We start from the raw sequence: 24381 nt of genomic DNA, 5'->3' as shown, positions 1-24381 counted from the left end.
TTTTGTTCTTTATTATTTGTGTTTTTAATGCTTAAGTACATGTATTGTGAATACCTACACACTATCCTATAGCACAACCTCATTAATCATTTAATTTTTGCTCATTTCGGTGACGTTTGTGTTCACCTAGCGGTAGTAAACGCACCACAAAGCTGATTGATAACCGTCAGGAGAGAAGAAGAAGAGGTACTTCCGGGGCGGGCTTCCATTTTGATTGACAGGTCTCCGGCACAATCGTCGCGCTCTTCCGTTGGCTCGTAGTAACAGAGCGAAAATGGCGTAGAGCGGAGGGTGTGCGGAGACGGGGACGAGAGGACCTTCTCCTCTCCGGGGTGTAACGGAGGGAGGAAAGGGGGGCCCGGCGGGCCGGTTTGTCGGTTTATTCTTCTCTGACCGTGTCCTCACCAAGCGCGGCCACACTCCACAGAGGAAACCCGGCGTACGTCCAGTTTGGGAGAAATGTGTCACCGTAGAGGAAGAAACCCCCCTGGCTTTTGTTTACCATTGTGAGCTGCAGCAGCTCGAACCCCGGTGGAAATACCTCTGCACCATCTCGGACCAACGCTCACACCAAGGTCAGTCATTTGCAACCATGCCAGACCTGTGTGTCAGCTTTCACTGTAATTTTTCTGCTCATTTTATTCATGTGGGGAATTGGAAATGCACTTAAAAGGGGGAATTCACTCTTACATTAAATTCAGCTTTTCCAGTGATTTTTAGACACTAAAATGAATATACTATAAAATCAGACAACTGTCTTAGCTGGATATCAGAGGACTTCAGTGGACTCATTGGCCAATTATCAATCAATGTCTCTTTATTCTTTGTTATGTGTTTATAAGTCATTTACATTTTAAGTTTTTGTCAAAATTAGAGTTAGTTAGTAACGTTAGATACATTCAATTGTTGATTGGCATGTACAACAACTGTGATAACTGACAAGTTGTCTGGGTTTTTTTTTCCCAAGCAAAAATACAAAATAGCTCCAAGTCTCAGGTTCATCAATGTTAATATTTACTGTTTAAAATACTGTGAACTTACTATCTTTTTTTTTGTAATGGACATGGATGGATTACTTGAACAGGCCTAGCGGGCACAGGCCCAGGAGCACAAAGTGTTAAAGGGCCCTCCCTGGTCTTCACCTGCAAAATGTCACTTTAATTAATGCATACTGGCCAGGGAGAGACACAGAGAGACCACAAAAAGATTCAAAGGAACAGCAAAGAGACACAAAATAACTATCAATAGGGGCAAAACAACCACAATGAGACATGAAATGACTATAAAGAGACACAAAACTACCACCAAGAGACAAATGACTGAAAAAGACACTAAATTATGTCAAAGAGATGCAAAAGGACTAAATAAAGACAAAAAAGGTCTACAAAGAGACTCAAAGGAACAGCATAAAAGGGCAAGACTGCCACAAAGAGACATAAAATTACCCCAAAAAACATAGCATTACCTGTAAGAGACAGAAAATTACCAAAAAAAAAACAAAAAATGACTTCAAAGAGACACAAAATGACAAAAAAGGACAAAAAAAACCCCCAAACAGACACAAAATGATTACAAAGTTGAAGCGAAACTACCACTAAGAGACACAAAATGACTTAAAATGACACAAAATTGCCTCAGAGACACAAAATGTCTACAAAGACACACAAAACTACCACTAAGAGACAGAAAACGACCAAAAAGACTCAAAGTTACCACCAAAAGATGCAAAATGCCTACAAAGAGATGCAAAACTACTACTAAGAGACACAAAATTACCAAAAAGGTACAAAATTACCTGAAAGAGACACAAAACGACTAGAAAAGGGATGCAAAACTACCACTCAGACACAAAATGATCAAAAAAGACACCAAATTACTTCAAAGAGGCTCAAAACACCCACACAGAGACACGAAACAACTGAAAAAGACACAAAATTACCTCCAAGAGACACAAAACACCCACATAGAGACACAAAACTACCACTAACAGATACAAAATGACTAAAAAAAAAAGACACAAAAAGTCTGGAGCCCTGTTTACACAGAGATCGCACTATAGGGCCATTACGATGTCCTTTCTTGGCGCTGCTTTTGGATTTTTACACAGAACCAAGCAACGGCAACACAATGCTGCTCCAGTGTGAGTTTTAATTTAGAATTGTTGAAAGAAGAAGCGTAATGGCAACGACATGTTACACAACATAAGCAGCCTCTAGTGTAACATATAACCTGCGTTGGCAGCGTTTTATAAACAATAATAGCACAACATGGCAAAAATAATCATTTACATTCCAGATTATATGGCGACTGATCTAGTCTTCTGCTTCCAGAAGGGGGCTCCTGGACCTCATTGTCTCCCCAATTTACAGACTGTTTTGGCTGCTGTTCTTCTTCTTTGTGTTAGCTGCTAACTGCTACTGCTGCTTATAAAATCTCCCACCAGCAGGTTGCATACTGAACACCTTGTCAAAACATCACATCCGCCCCCTCTGTGGTCCTGTCCTGCTGGCTGTTACTACCTCCATGGCCAGCTGACATGCAACACAACTCGGTCCCCCCCATTCCACAATTTTACCTTTTGCATAGAACGATGAGGTGGAAAAACGGTGTGACATTCCCGCCTCGAACAGGAAGTGTAAAAGGGGCTGAAGTGTGGCTCGTGTAGGAGAGGTGGTGGGGCCTTTAGCATATCTGTGCCCAGGGGCAGATGTTTTCATAATGAATCCATGGTTGTGGACAGTTGGTTGGATGAATGTTGATGTTCATTTTATAAACAATATGACAAATAATAGGCAGATGCTGGATGACGTAATCAATATAGTCCTCTTGTCTTTCAGCTGCTCTTAAAAAAGACTGATTTAAAATCACAATTGGAACAAAACTATATAATAATAAATTAACGTGATTATTTTTAACTCTAGGATGGGTTTTCCAGTCCATGCCGTTCTGACACCAGCCGCAGCCCAGCCTGAAGGAACAACTCCCCTCAAATCAGCCCCAGCAACACCATCGACGGATCACTTCAACGGCCACCCAGACTTGTGGAGGTAAAGGACGAAGAGTCACTGTGAAGATGACCTCTTTTGGGCTTTTGGGACATGGGTGCCCTCCTTCCTGCTGTTACTGGGACATTGGCTCTCTCTCCTCCACACCAACCCCCCTCTCCTGGCCTGTTTCTGCAGCATGATCATCAGTCAGGGCGTCTGCCAACGCTGTGGGCTAGTCTGACTTCCATCAAGCACACTCTGACTACGTCTACATGTAGCGTAACGTCGGCTTTGCAGCCACTAAGTTGGCTGTAAGGTCGGGGGGAGTTTCATGTCTCAGTGCATATAAACATAGTCACTTCTGCCTCCTGATTAAGTAGGAAAAAAAGTCCCCGTACGCTCTGTAATTAGATCAAAGCAGTTTGATAATGACCAAACTGCTCCGGTGTCCTGGGAAGAACGCAAAGACACAAGATACTGTAGCAAAGATCAAGGCCTGTGATTAAATTAGACTCATAGGGTGTTTTTCGTTTGTTTCGTGCACTACCTCATCGCCATAACAAGTCCAACAGGGAGTGAATGATCAGTACAAGTAGCATAATGGTTGTCAAGCGCCACAGCAGTTTTATATGTTGTTCCTGGATTCATTGAGGTTTGAATAGGAGAAGGCTGAGTAGCCCAGAAGCACACGATGCGTCATTTACTATTCAGTTTAAAGGTTTTGACTGCGGTCCCCTATGCATCTGCTCTAAAGGACGGTCACAAGGAAGTGTTTTTACGTCATGCTCTAATTTGCATTTCAGTGCTCTCTTTCTGTGGAGGTTTATTCCCAAATTGAAGGTAAAGACAGAATTGGCAATTTCCCCCTTGTGACATCGTCCTTGAGATCCCAAAAATTTGCCGATTTACAGTATTTAAAGATAATCCTTTTTTTTTCCCTTTTTACTATCTTCATTTTTTCTTTCTTCCCCCTCCTTTAGTATACTTTTATGTTGTCTTTCTCCGTGGATATGCTCTCATTTTGTCCTCTCCCCCACTTGACATGAGCTCTCATATAAGAGACATACAAACATGGCATTCTCAACACGCTGCAGGTAGAGACACAATTGACTTTTTGATTCCTTTTGTGCCACGAGCCAAAACAGTCCCTAAAATAAGTGAACCTGGCTTATCAAACATCACGCTTCGTCTCTACCTGCCGTCTCTGTGTCCAGTAAGTGGAGAGATACCAGTGCTGAAGTAGCAGCTCCTTTGATTCAAGCTTGGATTCAAACCCTGGTCTCATTTCTTCAACTTTCTTTTGGTTCATTTTTTTATATGATGAAAAAAAAAATCACATTTACCGGGATTTGTGCAATATTTGATCTTAACTGTCATGTTGTTGACCAAACTGTATATTGTATAAACAAGTGACAAGTTGTTTGAAAGCAACAAAATCACCAATGTCTTCCATTAAGATATGTATAGACTCATGCGCATTAGCTTATTTAGCGGGACTTTTGCGGTGCCAACATTATAGTAGCCATGCATGACCAGTAGTGATGCTTGCTTCATGAAGAATAGTGAAATCAGTTTCTAGACTAAGCTGGAGCTCAAAAACTGCAGAAAACCATTTCAGTCAAATTAGAGGGTGGTAGATTGACGTACTGCGCCTTTAAACACACCACGGTTAGGTACAGCTTTGCCCTAAAATCTTAGACTAATGCAGGATCTCCTTTTTATTCCATGTCTTGGGTGTAGAATAAGAAACATACGATTAAACACAATCACGGTTTATGCAGTTAATATGTATTGATTCAAGTTTATTTAGGCGCATATGCTCAATATAAGTAAGTGCTTTTTAACTGAACTGCTGTAGGATTCTTGTCTGAAAAAACAAATGCTTAAGAGATGTCGTAAATTAACCCAGCTGCCAGAAAAAAAAGTTGGTGTTATATGTTTCTGCATTCCACGTGTTTACAGTGAAACAACACTGTGATTAATGTATCGTTAGGTTTAGGCACGAAAACCACTTGGTTATGGTTAGGACAAGATCGTGTGTTAACTTAAAATACCCAGTTTTCGGGGCACAATCCTGGCAGGAAAAGCAGCGATGTCTCGATGAAAAACAACTGCTTGTTCGTGACACTATCCCAGACAAAGAGTTGCTACAAAACACCCACGATTGGAGCCTAAATAGCCGCTCAAACTAGAGATGTACGATAATATCGGCATGTCATTGCTATTAGCCGATATTTAAGATGAACTGTTGGAATCGGCCAACATGCTTTTTCTTGTTTTGCACAATGAATGAATATTACGTACATTGAAAAGCATCATATTTCATGTCTCCATCTGCTGGTGGGCCATCATGATAAGATTATGCATGTATAATATGATGTTAATTCCACTACAGAAGAGACTTGATGATCACTAAAATTAGGTGAGGAAAAAAGTGGATATATCGATATCGGTATCAGTTATCGCCAAAAGTAAATATTGGCATATCAGATATCGGCAAAGAAATCCAATATCGTGCTTCCCTAGCTAAAACGCAACCTTTTTTTTTGTGCATGTTGGTCTCGAACAGAGGTCTGCTGTAGTGACGGGCAAAAATGAACGAATGAATCTTTTTGAACGACTCTTTTTAGTGTCCGATATGTAACAAGTCAGTCTGTCGAACATGCAAGTGCTCATGAATCCCTGACTTTTCCCACTTGCTGTTGTCACACTACATGCTATGATGAGTGAACAAGAAGCAATCAAATCATGCTTAAGTCAAGACCTCCACCAGCCAAGGGCAATGGTGCATTCACGTTCACCTGGATGGTCGCTCTTTTGACTTCAGTTTGGTCATGAGCTTTAAATTATAATGTTGAAACAACAAATTATCCTGACACCACATAAATGCAGCACAAGGCAGCAGAGGAAACATCTGCGTCTTGCCCCTCAAAGAATGATAGACTATTGGTCAGTGATCTTTCTGTAACATCAGCTTATATATTACATCACTTAAGAAACAATTATGTGGTTCATATGAAGCGTGCAAATATTACGTCTTTGTGGTCTGCAGAAACTCACAATGCCAACATTTTCCTCTGGTGACTGAGCTGCCTAAATCGTATTCATGCACTCTCAAGCAGCAAAAGAATTAGGAAGTCATTATGCAACAGCCAAAAAGCTCCTGAAAAACATGTCTCAGTTGTGACAAAGATAAAAACCTTTAGAGAAACGTTCTATGAAGAGTAGCGCTTTAATCTTAGATTTGGGTATAATTGGTGGGGATCCGACGTAGCGTTTTAGTCCTAGAATTAAGATCTCACCATGACATTGTATTGTACATAATACCTCATAGTTTTGGGATTCAGAGCGAGATATTTTAATCCATAAAATTGTATTTGATTATAGTTTTAGAAGCAATAACCTACAATAATGCATGAGTTTAGTGCCAGGGTGTAAGTGTTAAAAGGAGTCTGTAATGTCATGTGGAAAGAATTCCTCCCCTCTCTCCTTTATGCTTACAGTAGCTGTCTATTAGTCACTTTTTGTTTTGGGAGTGGCTTAATATTTGGCTTTAGAATACAGTATCACTTAATGAAGGTTTGGGATACTTCCTGTAGAACAAAGTATACGCGAGAACAGTAGCATCGTGGTATTACACAGACAAATTAAAGCAAATAGTTATATTTTTCCCTGCCTTGTATTCTTGTATTCAACACACACCAAAACAATAAACGTATAGGTACATGAGAGATGCTTTACAATTCTTGTAGCATTTTTACATCCACAAAAACCCGCCCCTTCCTTTTAGAACTTTCAGTAACTCTGTGGCTGCAAAGGACTTACTGAATGAACTTGACACTTGTTTGAAAAGCACTTTCTCTCTATGTACTGACTTGCACTGTCATCATCACCATCCTGTCTTGAATACTGTGTTCTAAAAACCCTGTAATGCTCTTCGTGGGGATTTATAATCACAATTTATAAGCAAGTAGGCATCTAGCAACATGAATATATGGGTTTAAAAAAATATGCATGACTTAGCAGAATAACGAATGATTTGTATTGCATGCAATAATCCAACTTTGTAATGTGAATGAGTGTAATTAGGCTCTTGAAACGTTCATATCAGATGTTCTGTGACAAGGTGACAACCTGGGGACGGCTGTTTGACACAACAGCGAGCATGTCGGAGTAGCTTCGATCACCCTTTGTGATTTTTACGGACTAAACTGCACCAAAAAATAAAGTAAGTAACAGAGAGTAGTTTAAAGTGTTTCCTGCTCTCACTCTGTTGTGTCAAACATGACCGTGGCAGTGTGGCCACAGTGCAGCTGAAAAACACTGATCAGCCTTTGTTCCCATGTTAAAAAAAAAAAAATTAACAAAAGCTTAGGTTAAATGATTAATGACATTACTTTGTTGATCAACTTTTCCACTGAGGAGGTGGACTGTGTAGAAACTATGCACTCCAGAGGGAGGAAATGGGCATGCTTATTACGTGTGAGCCTCTTGTCTGGTTTTGTATTAACTAAAGATAAAAAAAAGAATCTGTATCAGAAATTGAGCAATAAAATGCAGCATGGTGCCAATTGGATGGCTGCGTGTTGATGTTTACTTTTACTGTTTAAGTGCTGTTATGGAATGAATGACATAATGTACATGTTTGCAGTAGACCAAAAGGCTTCACTAACACCCAAGTGAGGAAATTATTAAATGAAAAATAGAGTGACTTTATTGTTATTCTTAGACCCTCGACACCAACAGGGCTCAAAAATTCTTTCCACTGCATTTTTAGCCTTTAGGAATAGTTCAGGGGCCGTATTCACAAAGCTTCTTAACACACAAGAGTTGCTCCTAGTGATGAAATTCTTTTTAAAGATAAGTTATTCACCAAGTGTCCTAGCCCTTAAAAAAGCTCCTCAAGTGAAAAACTGTTGGGAGCAGGGAGGAGGACTTTTAAGAGGCTTAAGAGTTTCTTAATCAGAGGAGACAATGGTTGATAGACGAAGAGGATGGAAAAATATTCTCCAAATACAGGATGTGAGTAAATCAATAATAGGAAGGAATGCAGGGATAATATGTGTGGTTGATCTCATTAGGGATACGCACACATTGCCCACCTAACGCTATAGCACCAGAAATAAAATGATCACAACACTGAGATATTTGGAAAACTGGAAACATGCAGCAGAAATGACTTTGGTCTGTCTCAACCTTCCATCAGCAGAGTGATCGTATTAACAATGACAACACATTTCCACACCTTGCTGGCTCACAAAAGGGTGTGTCTGTGACAACCAATCACATCTGTTAAAATCAAGCCTCACACCTAGCAACAAGGTCAACCACACCTCCTCACTAAGGTAAACGTTTCTGTCCCTTCCTTGCTCAGAGTTGCTCTGAGAACTTTCCTAAATCACTCCTAAGCTAGGACTCCTTACTAAAATATTTCGAGCTAATTTAGGAGCTCTGTGAGAGTGTTCAGTAAAAACATTTCAGTAAGGAGTCCTAGCTTAGGAGCGATTTAGTAAATTTCTCAGCAACTCTGAGCCAGGGAGAGACAGAAATTTTAACCTTAGTGAGGAGGTGTTGCTAGGTATGAGACTTTCTTTTAACAGATGTGATTGGTTGTCACAGACACACCCTTTGTGCATCTGTAAGGTGTGAGGACACCCAGTGGAAGTGAAGTCATCACTGCTGCACCGTTGCATTTTTCCAGTCTTCTAAGAATTTTAGTGTTGTGATCGTGTTATTTCTGGCGTTAAAAGCGTTAAGTGGGAAATGTGTGTGTAGTCCTAATGAGATCGATCACAAATATTATTCCTGCACGATTTATCTGTAGCATTTCATTTACTCACTGTCATGCTGTGTTATTCCTCCTACCTCTGTGTTTCCACCATTTCCTCCCCTGCAGGTGTACAGTGTAGAAAAGTCTTTGACACTTTCCTATTTCAAGCAGCACAAATATTTATTTTATCGGATTGATTTATTTAAAGGAGCTTTAAATTTCAGTTTTGGACTGGTATTGGTGTCTGGAATTTATTATTATTATTTTATTAATAGAATATTGGTGTGTGAAATCTTGTTAAATTGTTAACCTTAATTGAAGAAATTAAGAATTAAATGATGATTTGAAACTGATATTTTTGTAAAAATGACAGTGTAGGATTGTGCTTATTCTCCTGCCTGGCGCCCAACTTATTCTTGACTCAACCGAGGATAAATCTACACTACAATGTCTTCTTTGAAGAAAATTCATCATGTCAGTCCAAAATATTTTAGTGGAAATGCAGTCCCAAAATTCAATTTACAAACCAGCCAGGAGCAGTGTGTTTTTACTGCACCATGATGTACACAACACATCTGCAGAGATTGATCAAAGCTATTAAATAAGACCAGGAGAGCGGTGCCTGCATCATCGAAAAATGTTTAATGGAAACACAAAACACAGAAAAAAAACCTTACAAGACAAACAAGTCTACAAGAGGGACTGGAGAACACACAGTTCTCTCTGTACAGTCGAGATTGCCTGCGCACACTACTTGACCAATTTGCTGGTGACGCTCCTGTCGACCAGTCTGTTCTTAGTGCGTGACATGTGATCCAACTGGGCCTCAAACTTCTGTCTCACCTGCAGCGTAAAGAAACAAAGAGATTTTTAATTCAGTAAAAGGAATTTGTTTTCGGCCCAAACATCCTTTAATCCTGTGTCCCTTGTCAAACTTTAACATTTACACATTTGGGGAACCTCTAGAAGTACAGATTCAAAGGGATCAAGGTTTAATGGAATAATGATTTACTCATCACACTGAGGCTGAACCTTCAGACTTAATCACCTGTTTTAACAGCTCCTCGGGAAGATTCAAGTAAGTGCTTATCATGTCACCACGGAACAGATTGTACCCTTATTATGAGATTATTATGTGAGTATGATGTACGACAGTTGAGTGGACAGGTACATAATGGTCAGAAAGAACACTATTATATTTGGTTGTCTCACCTTATTCATGTTGTCTCTGAGGGGCTTCATATCAAATGTGAGTGTGGATGCTTTCACCATTGAGCTGCGGTTGAGGATGTAACTGCAGAGACAAATAGAAAAAGGGATTTGTGAAGAATCTGTTGATGTAGGCTAAAAGCTTTTCATACCATAAAATGAACCAGTCACTTACATGCTGTGTATAAAATGTGAATTTGGCTGTGTTTCATCTGTAACCCTGAGCTTTACAAAAGCAATTCATACAGTGGACAACACTCATAAGTCACTTGTTTATTCCAGCCTCTCCAGACAGCAGTAAACCTGTACACAAGGACTCAATATGTTTGTGTGCTCGCGGACGCAGCAGAGCTTACCAACTGATGTTTGCTTTGTAGAGGAGAAACATGGAGCGAACTGCGGCCAAACGCGACGGGGCTGAATGAATAACTTTCCCCACAGAACAGCAGCAGACGCGGCATTTTAGAGAGCTGTAGATGCTGAAAGAAAACAGCACCAGTGGAAATAAATGAGTCACAGACAGAAACCTTTCAGTCAAAATACCACTGTTTTTTTCACTCACCAATTAGCCATATCTCCTTTATGTCCTGTGTCCATTGAATCACTGATGACCACATCATCTGTTACTCCTGAAGAGAGGCACGCAGCAAGGTATCGATTAATGTCAAATTGTGATGAAGCACGTCTTGCAAATGAAAAATTAAAGAACATGGCAGGACACAGATTAGCAAAGGTAAATCTAACAAAACCATTGATTGAAATGCAGAAGGTTTCCATGTGAAATAATGAAACAAAATCATAAAACCATTGGAAGAAAAACAGCCACAGTTTGACCAAAAATAATAATAACTCAGAGTCCACTTACTAGCTTTTTTTTCTCCAGAGTTTTCAACCACATCATGCTGTTTCCTCAGTGGATAGACTACAACTATGTTGTCTACTCTGGTTGCCAAGCAGTTTGTTGTTTGTTTTTTTTATAGAGGTTCTTTGGATGTTTAAAACCAGGTTGTTGGCTACCTCAAATTATGTGTCCATTCCTTGATTATCCTGTAAATTATTCATATGGCTTTAGTCCGTACAGATCAAAAGAATCAAAAGGGTTTTTCATAAAAATTAATCCAAGTTGTGAGTATTGTTTTAACAGGATAAAGTGGTGTTGTGTCGGTATGCTGGGTGCCGTAACTCACACTCTCTCTGATGTGTTCTCTGTTGACGCTAGATCAAATGAATGACTCATAATTGATGTATTATCTGAAGCCTAATTTTTTAACAACTAGTATTCATACTGGTTTAAATAAACATTTTGATTAAATTTCCAGATCTTTGCTGAGCAACATTTTATTGTGAAAGAAATTAAAGGCCTGTCCCAAATAAAAGCCTGTTGATTTCAGTGATTTAAGCCAGTGGGGTCCAGATTTCTCCTTGGTCATTAGTTCAAAATCCACAGTTTAATACATCTGGCGTCATACTTGCATTTGGCCACATCGTCAAGCTAGTTTGCTGTCTCTGTCAGAGAGAGCTGTCCATTAGTCTCTCACAGGAAACCGCTAAGGATGAACCGAAATGAAAATTTGTGGCCGAAGCCGAATAAAATTAAATGCTTGGCTGAATACCGAGTACCGAATACCGAATACCGTTGTTTAGTTTTTCATTAGTTTTTGCAGATGAACCCCCTCCAGATTAGTGTTGTCACGATACCAAAATTGGGACCCACTGTACGATACCAATGAAAATATCATGGTTCTGAGTAGTATCATGATACCACAGCGAAAATGAGGCAGATGTGCCTTTTGTCATTTATGAAAAGATAAATCACTTTTCTATAATACATCAGTGATATTTCAATGGAATAAATTACTTATTGACTTATTCATACTTCAAAAACAGCAAAAAAAAAATCAACCAGCCACCCTCCTCCCCTGACAAGTAAAGAACAGTCCCTTCATAAGTAAAGAACAGTCCCTAAAGTACGGTGAGGTTTGTGGACCTTTACCTGCCACAAAGAGAGAAATGTGAACGGCTCGTTTCTGCTCTGACACGTCACATATCTGTGTGCTGCCATGGCTCGGCTGTTCAGGTACTTTTGGGCAGTCATGACACCAAGAAGAGAATATTATTGGAGCCGGACTTCTCCGTCGCCGGTAAGCCTTATCTTGGGCCGCGGAGCACTATGGCCGCCATATTTGACAGGAATACATTCCTGTCTGTGTCTGTGACCCCCGTTCAACCCACAACCGGCGGGATTCGCCTTTTGTTTCTGCTGCTGGTTGAAGTCTGTACTCACACAGCGTGCTGAATGATTTAATTTGCTCGCACAAAACTGTTTTTAGTCGCAAATGCGAGTGCGGTGACGGACGGAGTAAAATATCGCCACACTGCCGACATTTTACTCCGTCCGTCACCACAAGCTGTTTGTGTTATCAAAACATGCCGCTATTATTTGGCCTTGCTTTTCACTTATTCTACCGAATACCGAATGTGTGGTTTTTTTTGCAATATTCAGCCGAATATATTCGGTTACCGAATATTCGGTGCATCCCTAGAAACAGCACTTCAAAGTGAAAGCTCTGTGCGGAAAATTCACTGTACTTAAAAATAAAGTGGCATTTTTCAGTCTGGACATGTTTGCAAGTCACTTGTAATCGATTCAGAGTGGATCTGTGACCCTTGTTGGGACCACGACCCACCAGTTGGGAACCACTGATTAAAGCAAATAGTAGCCCGGGCTATTAAATGAAGTTCTACGGTAATCTGGCGACTATTTTTTAGGATTAATCGATCAATTGTTTAGTCTATAAAAATGAAAATTGTAATCACAAGCCTCCACAACTAAAGTGACGTCTTCAAATCGCTTCTAATGTCCAACCAAAAGTCCAAAACCCAAAGACCTCTTCAATTACCATCATAAATTACAAAGAAAAGCAGCAAATTGTCACATTTCAGAAGCTGGAACCAGCAAATGTTTGATAAAATTTTGGTTAAAAATCGACTAATCAAAACAGTAATTAATAGGCGATTAAATTAATTTCGATCGACTAACCGACTCGCCAATGCAGCTCTAATCCCGAGACACAGTTTCAAACGGCAAACAAACTTGTAATAAACTAGTAACTATTAATTTTTCTTTACTGTTTTTTTTTTTTTTAAATAACTGACGTGATTTGCTCCTCAGGCAGGGTTACAAACAACATAACGTTACACTCAACTAGCCCATCACTAGTCCACCTACTAACGTTACACCAGAGAGACACACAACAGGTACATTTAACAACCTGAACAGATATCTTAATATCTAAGACAGGCAAACAACTCTTGTATTATTTTCTGAGTTTGCAGTGAACTTACTCAGACACACGATAGAGTCCATGAATTTAACCTCCCCACAGACACCGAGGGAGTCTCCCAGCACGGTGTTACACTGCTGACAGTGCAGAGTCATCCTCTGTCGGTGTTCTGCCTCCAGCTTCTCACCGTGGGTCCGGTTCAATAAGAGGCTGTCGTCAAACTCCATGTTCACAAAGTTTAACTAGCTCAGCAAACAGTTAGCCACTTGTCCCGCTTGTCGATTTGAACTGAGGAGGAGAGCAGGACGTCTCTTCCTTGTGTGTTCTTACCGCGGCTCACTGTCAGTTTGCTCGGTGTAACAGCGCCACATTCGCCAACAGCGAATGTGAGAAAGGCCGATATACAGCGAAAGACAGAACAATCGGTTGTAAACATTTTACATCATAAAAAAGTGAAAATAAATTAGCTCATGCTAAAATAACTTTTTTACTCACCCTAAGCAAGAAAATGCAAACGTTAACCGCTTTAAATAGTTTAAATCGTTTATGTTGGCGCTTCTTCTTCTTCTGTTGTTTAATGGCGGTTGGCAAACAGCTTTCAGATGCGTTACCGCCATCTTGTGAATGTGGTGTGTATCGGAACGGCCAAATGCCAACAGTGTGTTCTCCTGCTAAGCCCTTTATTTTCCAAAAAATGTAAATATACATTATGTTATATATTCCACATGCCCTTATTTCTACTGTAGTAAATTCTTTAGTTCCAGTTTGATGCGTTCAATTCAATTAAATTCAATAGGCTTTATCGGTATGACATTTAACATGTGTTGCCAAAGCACAAATACAGTTAAAGGGCAGTGAATAGATCAATAACATCTTGTTTACTTGAGCATTTTAAAAATATAATAATACTAATATATTTTTTTCCAGATATTTAATGCTCTATTGTTTTTGAAACTGGGCCCAGTGAGTGACCCTGACCCCGGGAACTGACTTGTTGTTCTGGTTATTACTGCTTGTGAATGTTAATTGTTGTTTCTGTAATTTCTGTCACTGTAATTTGAAGCACTCTCTGGCACAAGAATTTCCTTTGAGATAAATAAAGTTCTCTTGATTTGAATCTGTATATGACAAAAAACAGAAATTATTCATTTAATTTAATCATTTCATAGTTTTTTTTTAGAGTTTATAGAGTAAGCATATACGTTTGACTATTATACAAAAAAGAAAGGAAGAAAACCATGACACAGATGAGTTTGCCTTTTACAAGGGCTGTACATAGCAAATGGTACCTTTTTGAATTTAGTGAGGCTTCTTCTTTGAGCACACACATTGTTGGACGCCTTGGTATTAATTTTCAGTAGGTATGTAATCTGCAGCCAAGACTGTAAATTGGGTTGGCAGGAACCTCTGGGTTGGATGTAGTAGCATCTATTGCAAATCCGTCTGCCAAATTGTTCCCTTCTACCCCCCCTTTTTTATTATGATATTTTTTGTATGTTTTTTTTTTCTCTTTTGCATAACTTAAACATAGTAGTATATACGTTATTCATGAGAATATGCTAAGTAAAAATAGTTGGTATAATAAGCTTAAGCTTCAGTCTACACCTTTTTTTTTTAACCTCCTGAGACCCTGTGTCACCATATGAGGACATCACATTTTGGGTGTACTTGACCATATACCTCATTCTGCGTAACTTACACCTGTTGTCCTCATTCATGGACACTTTTTTTGTGCCATCCAGTGGCAGCAGAAGCACAACACACTGATCCATGTAAAGAAAAGATGGCAGCCATCTCTGCCAAGTCAGTCTGCAGCCGATCCCGACGCAAAAGTGGACAAGGTCCAGCACCTGATCAAATTTAATGCTGAAATCTTGTTTATTTATGAAGGTTGTAGTTTGATATGGCAACAAATTTGACCAATTTTAGCAACACTAAGAAAGAAGTATTCCTTTGAAGACATTAGGACTTTATTATTGTCTTTGTTTGAGCACACTGGGACGTAATTATTGTTGCCAATGTTGAGTTTTTTATTCATACTTTTTTGGGTCCTGCTGAAACCAAATAGCTAGGACAAATTAAAAATTCAGACCAAACAAAATTTTAGGTCTGAAGAGGATATTTTTGGGTTTCCCGTTTGTTTTTTCCCTTTTAATTTAATACCTTGATCTAATTTATTTCATATCATGTGCATTTCTCTAGGAAAATTGTCAACAAGGACCAAAATAAATTGTTATGTGCTGGAATCCAGATAATTATCTCTAATATTTCCAGGTGGATGTCATGTCCTGTGTGACTGCACACTCTTCACACTGGTTGACGCTCTGATGGAACTCATGTTGTTGACAATGGGCAGAACACAAAATATATCTGCGCTCTGATTGGCTGAGAGGCACATCCGGTCCCACGCAGGAGCCAATCAAACGCCTCCCGCTGCTGTGTTTTGAATCGGAGCAGTTTTTAACCGTCGGGCGCTGCCGCAGCTCACCGTGCCTGACTAACTGAACGTGTGTATGTTGAGGTCTTCTCACAAAACGGATTAAACTATTATAACAACATGGATCTGGACTCCATGAAATATGCCGAGTTGAGGAGCATCGCTAAGACTCTCGGTCTTAAAGCGAACATGAAGGTAATGGAGTCGTACTTTTAAAATAAACTTTGAAATACTGCGAAGTTTTTTGTGCAATTAACGCTAACGGTTACTGTGAGCTAACGTTTGCTTTCGTGTGTAGCTAGGCCAAATAACCGCAACTATTTTACACTTTCTGTCCGAAAACAGGCCGATAAACTCCTGAAAGCGATCAAGCAGCATTATGAACAAGGAGATAACAAGGAGAAGCAGGAGCAGGTATCGTGAACTCAAGCTAATACTGGTTAATGATACTCTTTAATGGCAAAGCTAGTATTAAAACCTGCCTTCTGACATGAACAGGGACAAGAGAGCGATGTTATTGCTGTTCAAGAAGAAGAAACTGCGGCACAAGACAGTGTCCAGGAGAATGAAGACGCATCTTGCAAGGAAGAAGTTTCCTGCCCCACTGTGTTTGTGAACACACGTCGAGGCAAAGGAAACGGTACCAAGAGAAAGATCTCTGATACTGCAGCAGTGGATGAGAGTGATGCCACAGTACCGCCAAGTGCTGCAGAGGTAACTTACCACACCTCATAGCATCCTCAACACAAACACATGGCACCAACTTGTGCATGTGTATCCTCCATTTCTTATTGGTTCAAATATGCAAAGTTGGTACTAGGATCCCTATGCACAGCAGGGCTACATATTATTGCTTTCATGAGGATTAAAAAGTCAAACAACTGTTCCTTTCAGGGTGGCACTGAAGTGGCTGTGTCTAAGAAGAGAAGGGTGTCCTCTGCCAAGGGTTCTGACAAAAGTGAAGCTGAGCCTCCTAATGAGGAGCCCCAGGACACTGTCAGTGAGCAGCAGCAGCCTGACATTAAGGATGAAGCACCTGTACGTGGTGATACAGGTCAGTGGTACAAACTTCTTACTGTTAATTTGTTTGGTTTGAATAGCCAGTGTCTTCAGAGATTCTTGACTTTAGCACAACGTTGCAAACACACACTACTACTTCATTTAAATATATTAAATGTCTTTGTCCAGAAAAAGCACCCAAAGCACCCCGAGGGGGTAAAATCCCTCGTTACCAGGGGCGTCAGCAGAAGAACAAGCCACCGCTGAAGCCTATCACTCCTAGTAAGTTATTTGTTTCTTCGTTGCTTCCACTCCAATCACAATCGGGTTTTGAGCCAAAAAGTCCGCGACCACAGAACAGTAAGAAAGTAGATTTCCCCCTCAAACTCTCAAAAATTATTTTTGTAAATTGTGTCTCTTCTGTAGATTTCAAAAAACTCCACGAAGCACATTTTAACAAGATGGAGTCGATTGACTCCTATGTCCAGCGAAAGACCAAGCAGATGGAGAGCTTCAGAAGTTCAGTTAAAGAGCTGAAGGTAACCAAAAGCTTCCTAACAGTCTTGGCTGTCTTTATTTAGAAAGAATTGTGTGTTATACCTGTAAGTGAACTTGATGTTTTGGTTTTTAAAATTTCTGTTCTATTTTCAGAAGCTGTCAGACAAAACTAAACTACAGCAAGTTAATGGCAAAGCTCAGGTGGTAAGTACCACCACTTGTTGAACTTCCAGAAATGCGCACACACTACAAGTGCAGTTTACTGACTATTTACAGAGTGCATTGAAGCTGATGACCTATGTATGTATGTATGTATGTATTTTCCAGAAGGCCAATCAGAGTCGTGCCTCCATGTTCAGCCCTGTCCCGCTGAATAAGAAACCAGCTGAGGAGAAACGCAGAAAAACGTTGCTCTCAGCCAGTAAAGCTCCTCCAAACAAACCTGCCGGCAAGGAAGAAGCTCCGTTCAGACCTTCTGTCATTTCCTCTCGCAGGATCAATGTTCGGTGAGCAGCTCTTTCTTTCTCTGGCCTTTGCTTGACAGAAATTAATTTCTACAGCCAAATATTATTCACTCCTCCAAGAACTTTAGCAAGTAAACAGCCGTTGCGGGTAAAGTTTTGGGCCTCTCAGCCACTTTCATACAGACAAATTGCTCTCTGCCTTGACCTTATCTTCTCCATAACATTTTATTGCTTATGACATTGAGTCAAAGGGCATTTAGTGTGGCTTTTTTATGCTGATCAACCAAAAAAGACCCTATAGTTAAGATTACTTGATCTACTCTCACTATTATACTATTCTATTTTTGGCTTTTCCTTAAATTATTTGCAGAATGTCCTGATTTGTTTTCCAGGTCTGTTGAATGTAGACTTGAGTTTCTGTATACAGACAAAGAGTTTCCGTTAGCTCAGTTTGTGTCAAATGCTTACCAACGGGTATGAGGGCATTTTATGTTTGATATTTTAAAGATATTGTTTCTACCATGATGTTATTGCTCTTGTTTATAATGTTTTGTAGTGTCATGTACGCCCATGTGGGCTGGGCATCTTTTGGTTTATGACTGATATTAGTCACACAAAAATGCAAAAGTACATCACAATTCATTGCATAAGAGACTGCCCACTACTTCTGTCTGCAGTAGAAGCATTCCCCTGTTTTATCTCTGACATTAAAGTGACTGTTTCTAGTGGCTGTTGTCAAAAAATTCACATTAAGTGCCCTATGAGTCATGAAAACTTAAAAGGGGGATGAACACACCTTTTTGGCACTCTGTATGTAGTATTCAATGTGATGCTTTAACAATCACGTGTGTTTGCAGGTTCTCTGAAGCCACACGTGACAATGAGCACAAGAAGTCGCTGGTGAAGACGCCGGCATGCAAGTCACTCTGCGTGGCCTCAAGCACCCCACAGAAGGAGACCACAGATGGAGGAAAGCCCAACGGTGTCAAGACTTCCACTTTCTCTGCCACAAAAACAGGTAACTGTAACATTTTAATCTTTGGATTTATATCTGAATTTGCCTATAGATATGTAGAGCTGCCATGAATTACCTTTTTCTCCCCCTTAATTCCAGGACCATTCATTTTCACCGGCAACACGAGTATGACAACAACCCCCGGAACACAAAAGAAGCCAGCTTTTGATCTGAAGGCCAGTCTGTCTCGTCCACTGAGCTACAAACCTCACACAGGTACAAACAGCTTTTTAATATCTCTGAAGTGTAGGATCAGTAGACAGACAATTCCCTGAAGGTTTATTTTCTTCTATAGGTAAACTGAAGCCGTTTGCCGAGACCAAAGAAAACACGGCAGGAAACAAGTCGCTGATCGTAAACTCCCATCAGAAAAACTACAAACAGCACCAAGTCCAGACGAGGTATTTCTAAAATTAAAATACAAACTGGCTTATCTCCCATAACAAATTTCTCTCTTAGCATCAGCCTCTTATGGATGTTTCTGTGTCTTATTTTAGGGAAAACAGGAGAGCAAAACATACCGAAGACCGGAAGCAGAAGAAAGAGAATATGCTCGGGGCAAGAAGAGGCCTTGTTATGATGTAAAAATATCGCGCTTGTTTACAGACCTTTTGTACAGCCTGCTTTTCCAGTGTAAATATTTTGTTGTCTGCAGCTGAAGCTTTCATTTCTGCAGTCTCTTTTAGCATACTGTTAGGAAGCTAACGTTTTCTGCATCTATCTACTGTTTTTCAATTTTAGGGATAAATGAAGTTGATTTGCTTTTGTATTTTGATGTGTAGAGAATCAATGTCACGCTTTGCTGCTTTTCAAACTGGTACTTTTGTTGTAGGAGGCAAAAACGGATAAAAAAGACGTTGATAGAAAAAAATTCCTTGTCTGCGTTCTACAGTTTTAATTAAAGTTTGCTGCATTGCAGTTTTCCTTACTGTTGTGCTTTGACATTTGTGCACATTTGTGATGTGATAGTGAAAAATGTCCTGCAAAAAATGGTTTTTAATATTAAGATCTGGTTGGTTGACATTATCTGTTGCAGAATAATGTTTAACATTTAGACTGTTGACATGATGAACAACTTGATTTTGTTGTGAAAGAGCAGCAAGCTTGTCTCAATAACTGTCCTGAAATTGGAGGGTCATAGTTGTATTTAATCTCCTTCAACAAGACATCACCAGAAACATACTTTTGGGCTCTAACAAGTTCTGTAGGTAAAAAAAAATGGCCTATCATTACATACGTATCACAATTTGTGTTAGAATCCAGATTTACAGTGTTAACAAGAATTGCTTGTAACTGATTTTCCACCACTTGAAGGTGGCACATTTGTTTGTTGACAGTTTGAATATAGCCACCAGTGTTCAAAGCAGTTCATGTGCAGTGTTGTAGCTGTTGCTCTCAATCTTCTGGGTTCCTCTTGTAGGCCTCGTAGGCAAACTCCTCCGTGTGTGCGTAATCTTTGCAGACGCCAATAAAATCGATCTCAAGCTGGAATGGACCGTCTGCTTTATCCCCCAAGGTGAATCCAATGGTGTTTACCTGTAAATACAAACACATGTAGTGAATATAGGTGAGCAAAATGTGTTAGACCGCAACAGTTTCAGGTTAAAAATATCCAAAGGCAATGATTCATACGTATTTAACAGTATAACTGTGTGCTGGCTTGATTTATTCATATATCTGATGCTACATCAGTTTGACTTTTCTTTGCTCTACCTTGTCCAGCCAGAGAGGATGCTGGTCGTCTTGTATCCTTCCACGACTTGTGAGGAAAAACTTGGAGAATGGTATCTGTAGATGAGGAATACTTAAGTGTCAGAATGACTGCTTACATTGTGTATTAGACAAAAAAAATCCCGCCAGCTATTTCCACGAGTAAAATTGCTGCAAACGCGGGAACAATATTCTCCAAATTCTGTGATACTTCTTTTCAACATACATTTATCAGCTCTTCCCTGCAGAAAATTTATAAAGATTTATTTTTGCTCACCTTGACATCTTGCCAGTAGGGTCCTCCCCTGGTGTACAAGAAATAATTGTAGAGGTCATCTTTCTGGTGAGAGAAGTATGTTTCTGTGGTGATGTTGATCATCCATGGACGGCCGTCACCTCGCACACGCAGATGCAGGGTGTTGAAACTGGACCAATCGTAGTGCTTTTTTCTATCGAAAGACATCTAGGAGAGACAAAAATGTTTGAGGGACAGGCTGTATCAGTTATCTAACTGACAACTATATGAATCTAGAGCAGTTGAGAACTGGATGTGGGCAGGTTTTCATTCCAGTGCAGACTAGCACCAGTAAACCACAGAGAAGGAAGAGAAACTAGTCGGTAAATTCAGCTGGTGTGTCGTGTATTTGAAATGAATACCAATAGCAGTTGGTAAACAGAGTTTTAGTTACCTGCCACCCACAATGGTTTTGGAGTTATCGGCCCTAGAGATGTCTGCTTTCTCTCTAATATAATGGAACTAGATGGCACTCGGCTTGTGGTGTTCAAAGCACCAAAAAGTACATTTGAAAAACTCAACAGCAATGTCTCTTTCCAGAAATCATGACCTGGTTACTCAAGATAATCCACAGACCTTGTTGTGAGCAGTTTCATGTAGGAACTATTTTCTTTCTACCAAACTACACCTGCCAAGTGTATCAGCGCAGAAGGAAGTGTGCATCTACTGCTAGCTCACCTAGCCCCACCAAGCTAGCTAAAGTTACATCTCAGCCGAGGAGGACGCTAATTTGCAAATCCTAGGATGGTTAAGGAATGACCCACCCTACTCTCCCTATCATTGGCTAGTACTCATTGCCTTTGTTGGTGGGAGGAGTGGGGTTGGTTAGGGTAAGGGGGGCCATTCCTTCACCATCTTAGGATTTGCAAATACACGCAGAGGACGCCATTAATGTTTACATGTTGCTCTGTCATGAGCACAAGCCTCTCGTCCATGAGTAGATGCACTCTTCCTTCTGCATGGTGATACGGTTGGTGGGTGTAGTTTGGTAGAAAGAAAGAGTTCCTACACAAAACTGCTCACATCAAGGCCTCTGAATGGCTCACCCTGACATTCTTACCCTAACCTTATCTAATCCCACTCCTAGCTTGGTGGTGCTAGGTGAGCTAGCAGTAGATGCACGCTTCCTTCTGCGCAGTGATACAGGTGGTGAGTGTAGTTTGGTAGAAATAAAATAGTTCCCACATGAAATTTCTCACAACAAGGTCTGTGGATTATCTTGAGTAACTGGGTCATGATTTCTGGAAAGAGACATTGATGCTGAGTTTTTCCAAATGTTTTTTTTTTTTTTGTGCTTTGAGCACCACAAGCCAAGTGCCATCTAGTTTCATTATATTAACGTGGGAAGACATCTCTACGATCAATAACTCAAACACTCTGCAACTCACACACTTGATTTGGGGTTACTGCCCCTTTGAATATATTTGAAATGAGAGTCTCCACCTCAGAGTCCTCAATGGCCCAGGATACTTTTAGAATAACTTCCCAACCTTATTAGAAGTGAATGTATGATTCCACAAACTTTAGGAAACAGCAGGGCACTAACCAGCTGTTGCTTTGAGCGCATGGTGCAGTAGCCACTGTATCGTGTCTCTCCATCTTTTGGAGGAGTAGAGCTCAGAGTCCCGTACAGAAAACAGGTATTATTGTTTCTGCCAAGCTTCAAGAAAGCTTCACTTTGACCTCCTATCTCATGATCCGAGGACACCGTCCACTGCTCCAGGCTCTCTGGACCTCTGAACTCCCATATCACTCTGTTCTGCTCTAACATGTGATCAAGAATCGGTTTGCCCTCCGGACCGACCCATGGGTCGGTAAACTCCTTCTTCAGCAGCGTGAAATTCTTCTTTATTCCTTCCAAACCCTTTGTGAAGCTAAAGTTAATCCCCTGCCATGGAAACTTGTGTTCTTTGGGCTGGCCGGGTCGTCTGTATTCACCCTGACTCACAGCTCTTCTGGGCACGCTGAGAGGAGTGATGGAGGGGAGGAGGAGCAGCTGGTGATGGTGCACGGAGCTCAGCAGCCTCGCTGAGGGGAGACGTGTGATCTTTGGCAGAGGCATTTCAGTGGTGATATGGACGATTCACTGATGGGAAACATACAGAAAAATGCTGTTATTGCACTGGACTCAGTGTGGAAATGGAAGTTTGTTTTAGATTTACAAAGAGACAAAATATTAAAAGAAATCTTATTCAAGTGGCTTGACAGTTCCTACTACTATTCTCTGTTCTTGTGTTGTTTGTTTTTTCCATATGTGTAATGTGTACTTGGGTTGCCTGAAAGGCGCAATTAAAAAAATGCAAGCTATTATTATGTATATTCTTAACATTATTATTTGGTTTATGAAACACATCTCAGATTAGTGCTAAAACTGTTATCCTATCCGTGTTCTGCCTATTTTGTTGGTCCTGTTAAGAGGTGCATCACACATGATTCAACTTGTATTAACTGATCCATTGTATTTATAGTTTATTTTTGTTTGTTTTAGTGGTTTGGCAGGCTTTTAGCTACACTAATGTCAATTAGACACTTATATTAGTTTTAGTATGTCTTCATATGTCAGCTCTTGTGTGTTAAACTTGTGTTTCTTTCCTTTTCTGGTATAAAATATGATTCCCCAGTGCTGATAAATTATGAGGGATTGTATGAGGGATGCACAGTAATATCGGCACGTCTTCGATACTGGCCGATACAGGGTTTAAAATGAGCGGTTCTAATCAGCCAACATGCTTTTTCTTAATTGAATAAATATTATATACATTGAGGGGTATTGTATTTCATGTCTCCATCTGCTGGTGGGACATCATGATAAGAATACGCATGCAAAATATGATGTTAATTCCACTACAGAAGGGACTTGATGATCTCTAAAATTAGGTGGGGAAAAAAGTGATATAGATATCAGTTACCGGCCAAATGGGTTATGACATATCAGATATCTGCAAAAAATCCAACGTTTAGCATATCTGTCATGTATCTATTTTCTGAAAAAAAAAATGTGACATTGTACATCTATTCCACCTGTGTTACTTAATCAACTGTTAATTAATTTCACATGTAAAGAAATACAGAGCATTTGCTGGTCTGAGCTTTACACACATGGTAAAGAGTTTGAGTAAAGATTAACTTGTCTTTTTTTTGTTTCAGTATAGCTTAATCCGTTTTTTTTTATGGAATTTCCCGTAATTCTGACACCTCCATTGAGTAAATAAATTATACAGCCATAATAAAGTCGCTAATTACAGACACGTTATGACTCCATCTTGTAAACATATAAATACATAGCTAAGGTTACAAAAGATGACCAAGGCTACCTGGTTCACATTACTCTGACGATAATATGATACTAAATGTATGTTTAGTACAATCTGTTTCTACTTACTGTGATCACGATGTACCTGAAGGTGACGCATGGATATTTCAGACTTCGGTTCCTGTTTTACTTTAACTCGACCACCAATTTATTTATCCAAGACACTGTTATTAAATGAAACAATCAATAAACTGGTTGTGTACATTTAGTTGTAAATCCAGGACACGTAACACACGGGGCTACATCTTAACGTACAACAGTAAAAGGTTGATTTATCGTGGACCTTGAATGCAGCCGTAACATTAGTGCACCAAAGATTCCTGTCCTGACTGACACATAGTAAATATATAGTTCCACTCATAGCTAACTGTCGATGTCCTCGCGCCTTTGCCAGGCGGTT

General features: G+C 40.0%; 3 protein-coding genes and 1 long non-coding RNA gene across 4 annotated transcripts; 2 read left to right on the top strand and 2 right to left on the bottom strand.

Annotated features, from left to right (window-relative positions):
- Window positions 1-213: 213 nt before the first annotated feature.
- LOC125900773 (uncharacterized) lies at window positions 214-7563 on the top strand. Its single transcript, XR_007450874.1, has 2 exons — window positions 214-575; window positions 2922-7563. It is a non-coding gene; the product is annotated as an uncharacterized LOC125900773 (long non-coding RNA).
- A 1820-nt stretch (window positions 7564-9383) lies between these two features.
- On the bottom strand, window positions 9384-15474 carry oip5 (opa interacting protein 5). The gene is made up of 5 exons (XM_049595601.1): window positions 13312-15474; window positions 10529-10595; window positions 10323-10445; window positions 9970-10051; window positions 9384-9600 (listed from the first exon to the last, which is right to left on the bottom strand). The coding sequence occupies exons 1-5, from the start codon at window positions 13475-13477 to the stop codon at window positions 9508-9510; spliced, it is 531 nt and encodes a 176-aa protein (XP_049451558.1). The 5' UTR covers window positions 13478-15474; the 3' UTR covers window positions 9384-9507.
- On the top strand, window positions 9748-19299 carry nusap1 (nucleolar and spindle associated protein 1). Its single transcript, XM_049595598.1, has 13 exons — window positions 9748-9835; window positions 15525-15882; window positions 16033-16101; window positions 16186-16401; window positions 16582-16741; window positions 16876-16968; window positions 17113-17225; window positions 17338-17388; window positions 17512-17690; window positions 18506-18666; window positions 18763-18879; window positions 18959-19064; window positions 19161-19299. Exons 2-13 carry the CDS (start codon window positions 15808-15810, stop codon window positions 19246-19248), a joined length of 1428 nt encoding a protein of 475 aa, XP_049451555.1. The 5' UTR covers window positions 9748-9835; window positions 15525-15807; the 3' UTR covers window positions 19249-19299.
- A 187-nt stretch (window positions 19300-19486) lies between these two features.
- On the bottom strand, window positions 19487-24320 carry ndufaf1 (NADH:ubiquinone oxidoreductase complex assembly factor 1). The gene is made up of 5 exons (XM_049595600.1): window positions 24051-24320; window positions 22215-22754; window positions 20651-20836; window positions 20377-20451; window positions 19487-20199 (listed from the first exon to the last, which is right to left on the bottom strand). The coding sequence occupies exons 2-5, from the start codon at window positions 22728-22730 to the stop codon at window positions 20059-20061; spliced, it is 918 nt and encodes a 305-aa protein (XP_049451557.1). The 5' UTR covers window positions 22731-22754; window positions 24051-24320; the 3' UTR covers window positions 19487-20058.
- Between the last annotated feature and the right edge of the window lie 61 nt (window positions 24321-24381).

Source organism: Epinephelus fuscoguttatus, linkage group LG14 (genome assembly GCF_011397635.1).
Source record: "Epinephelus fuscoguttatus linkage group LG14, E.fuscoguttatus.final_Chr_v1".
NCBI classification, from domain to species: Eukaryota; Metazoa; Chordata; class Actinopteri; order Perciformes; family Serranidae; genus Epinephelus; species Epinephelus fuscoguttatus.
Note: the sequence above shows the minus strand (reverse complement) of the source record. Positions and strands in the feature narration are given on the sequence as shown.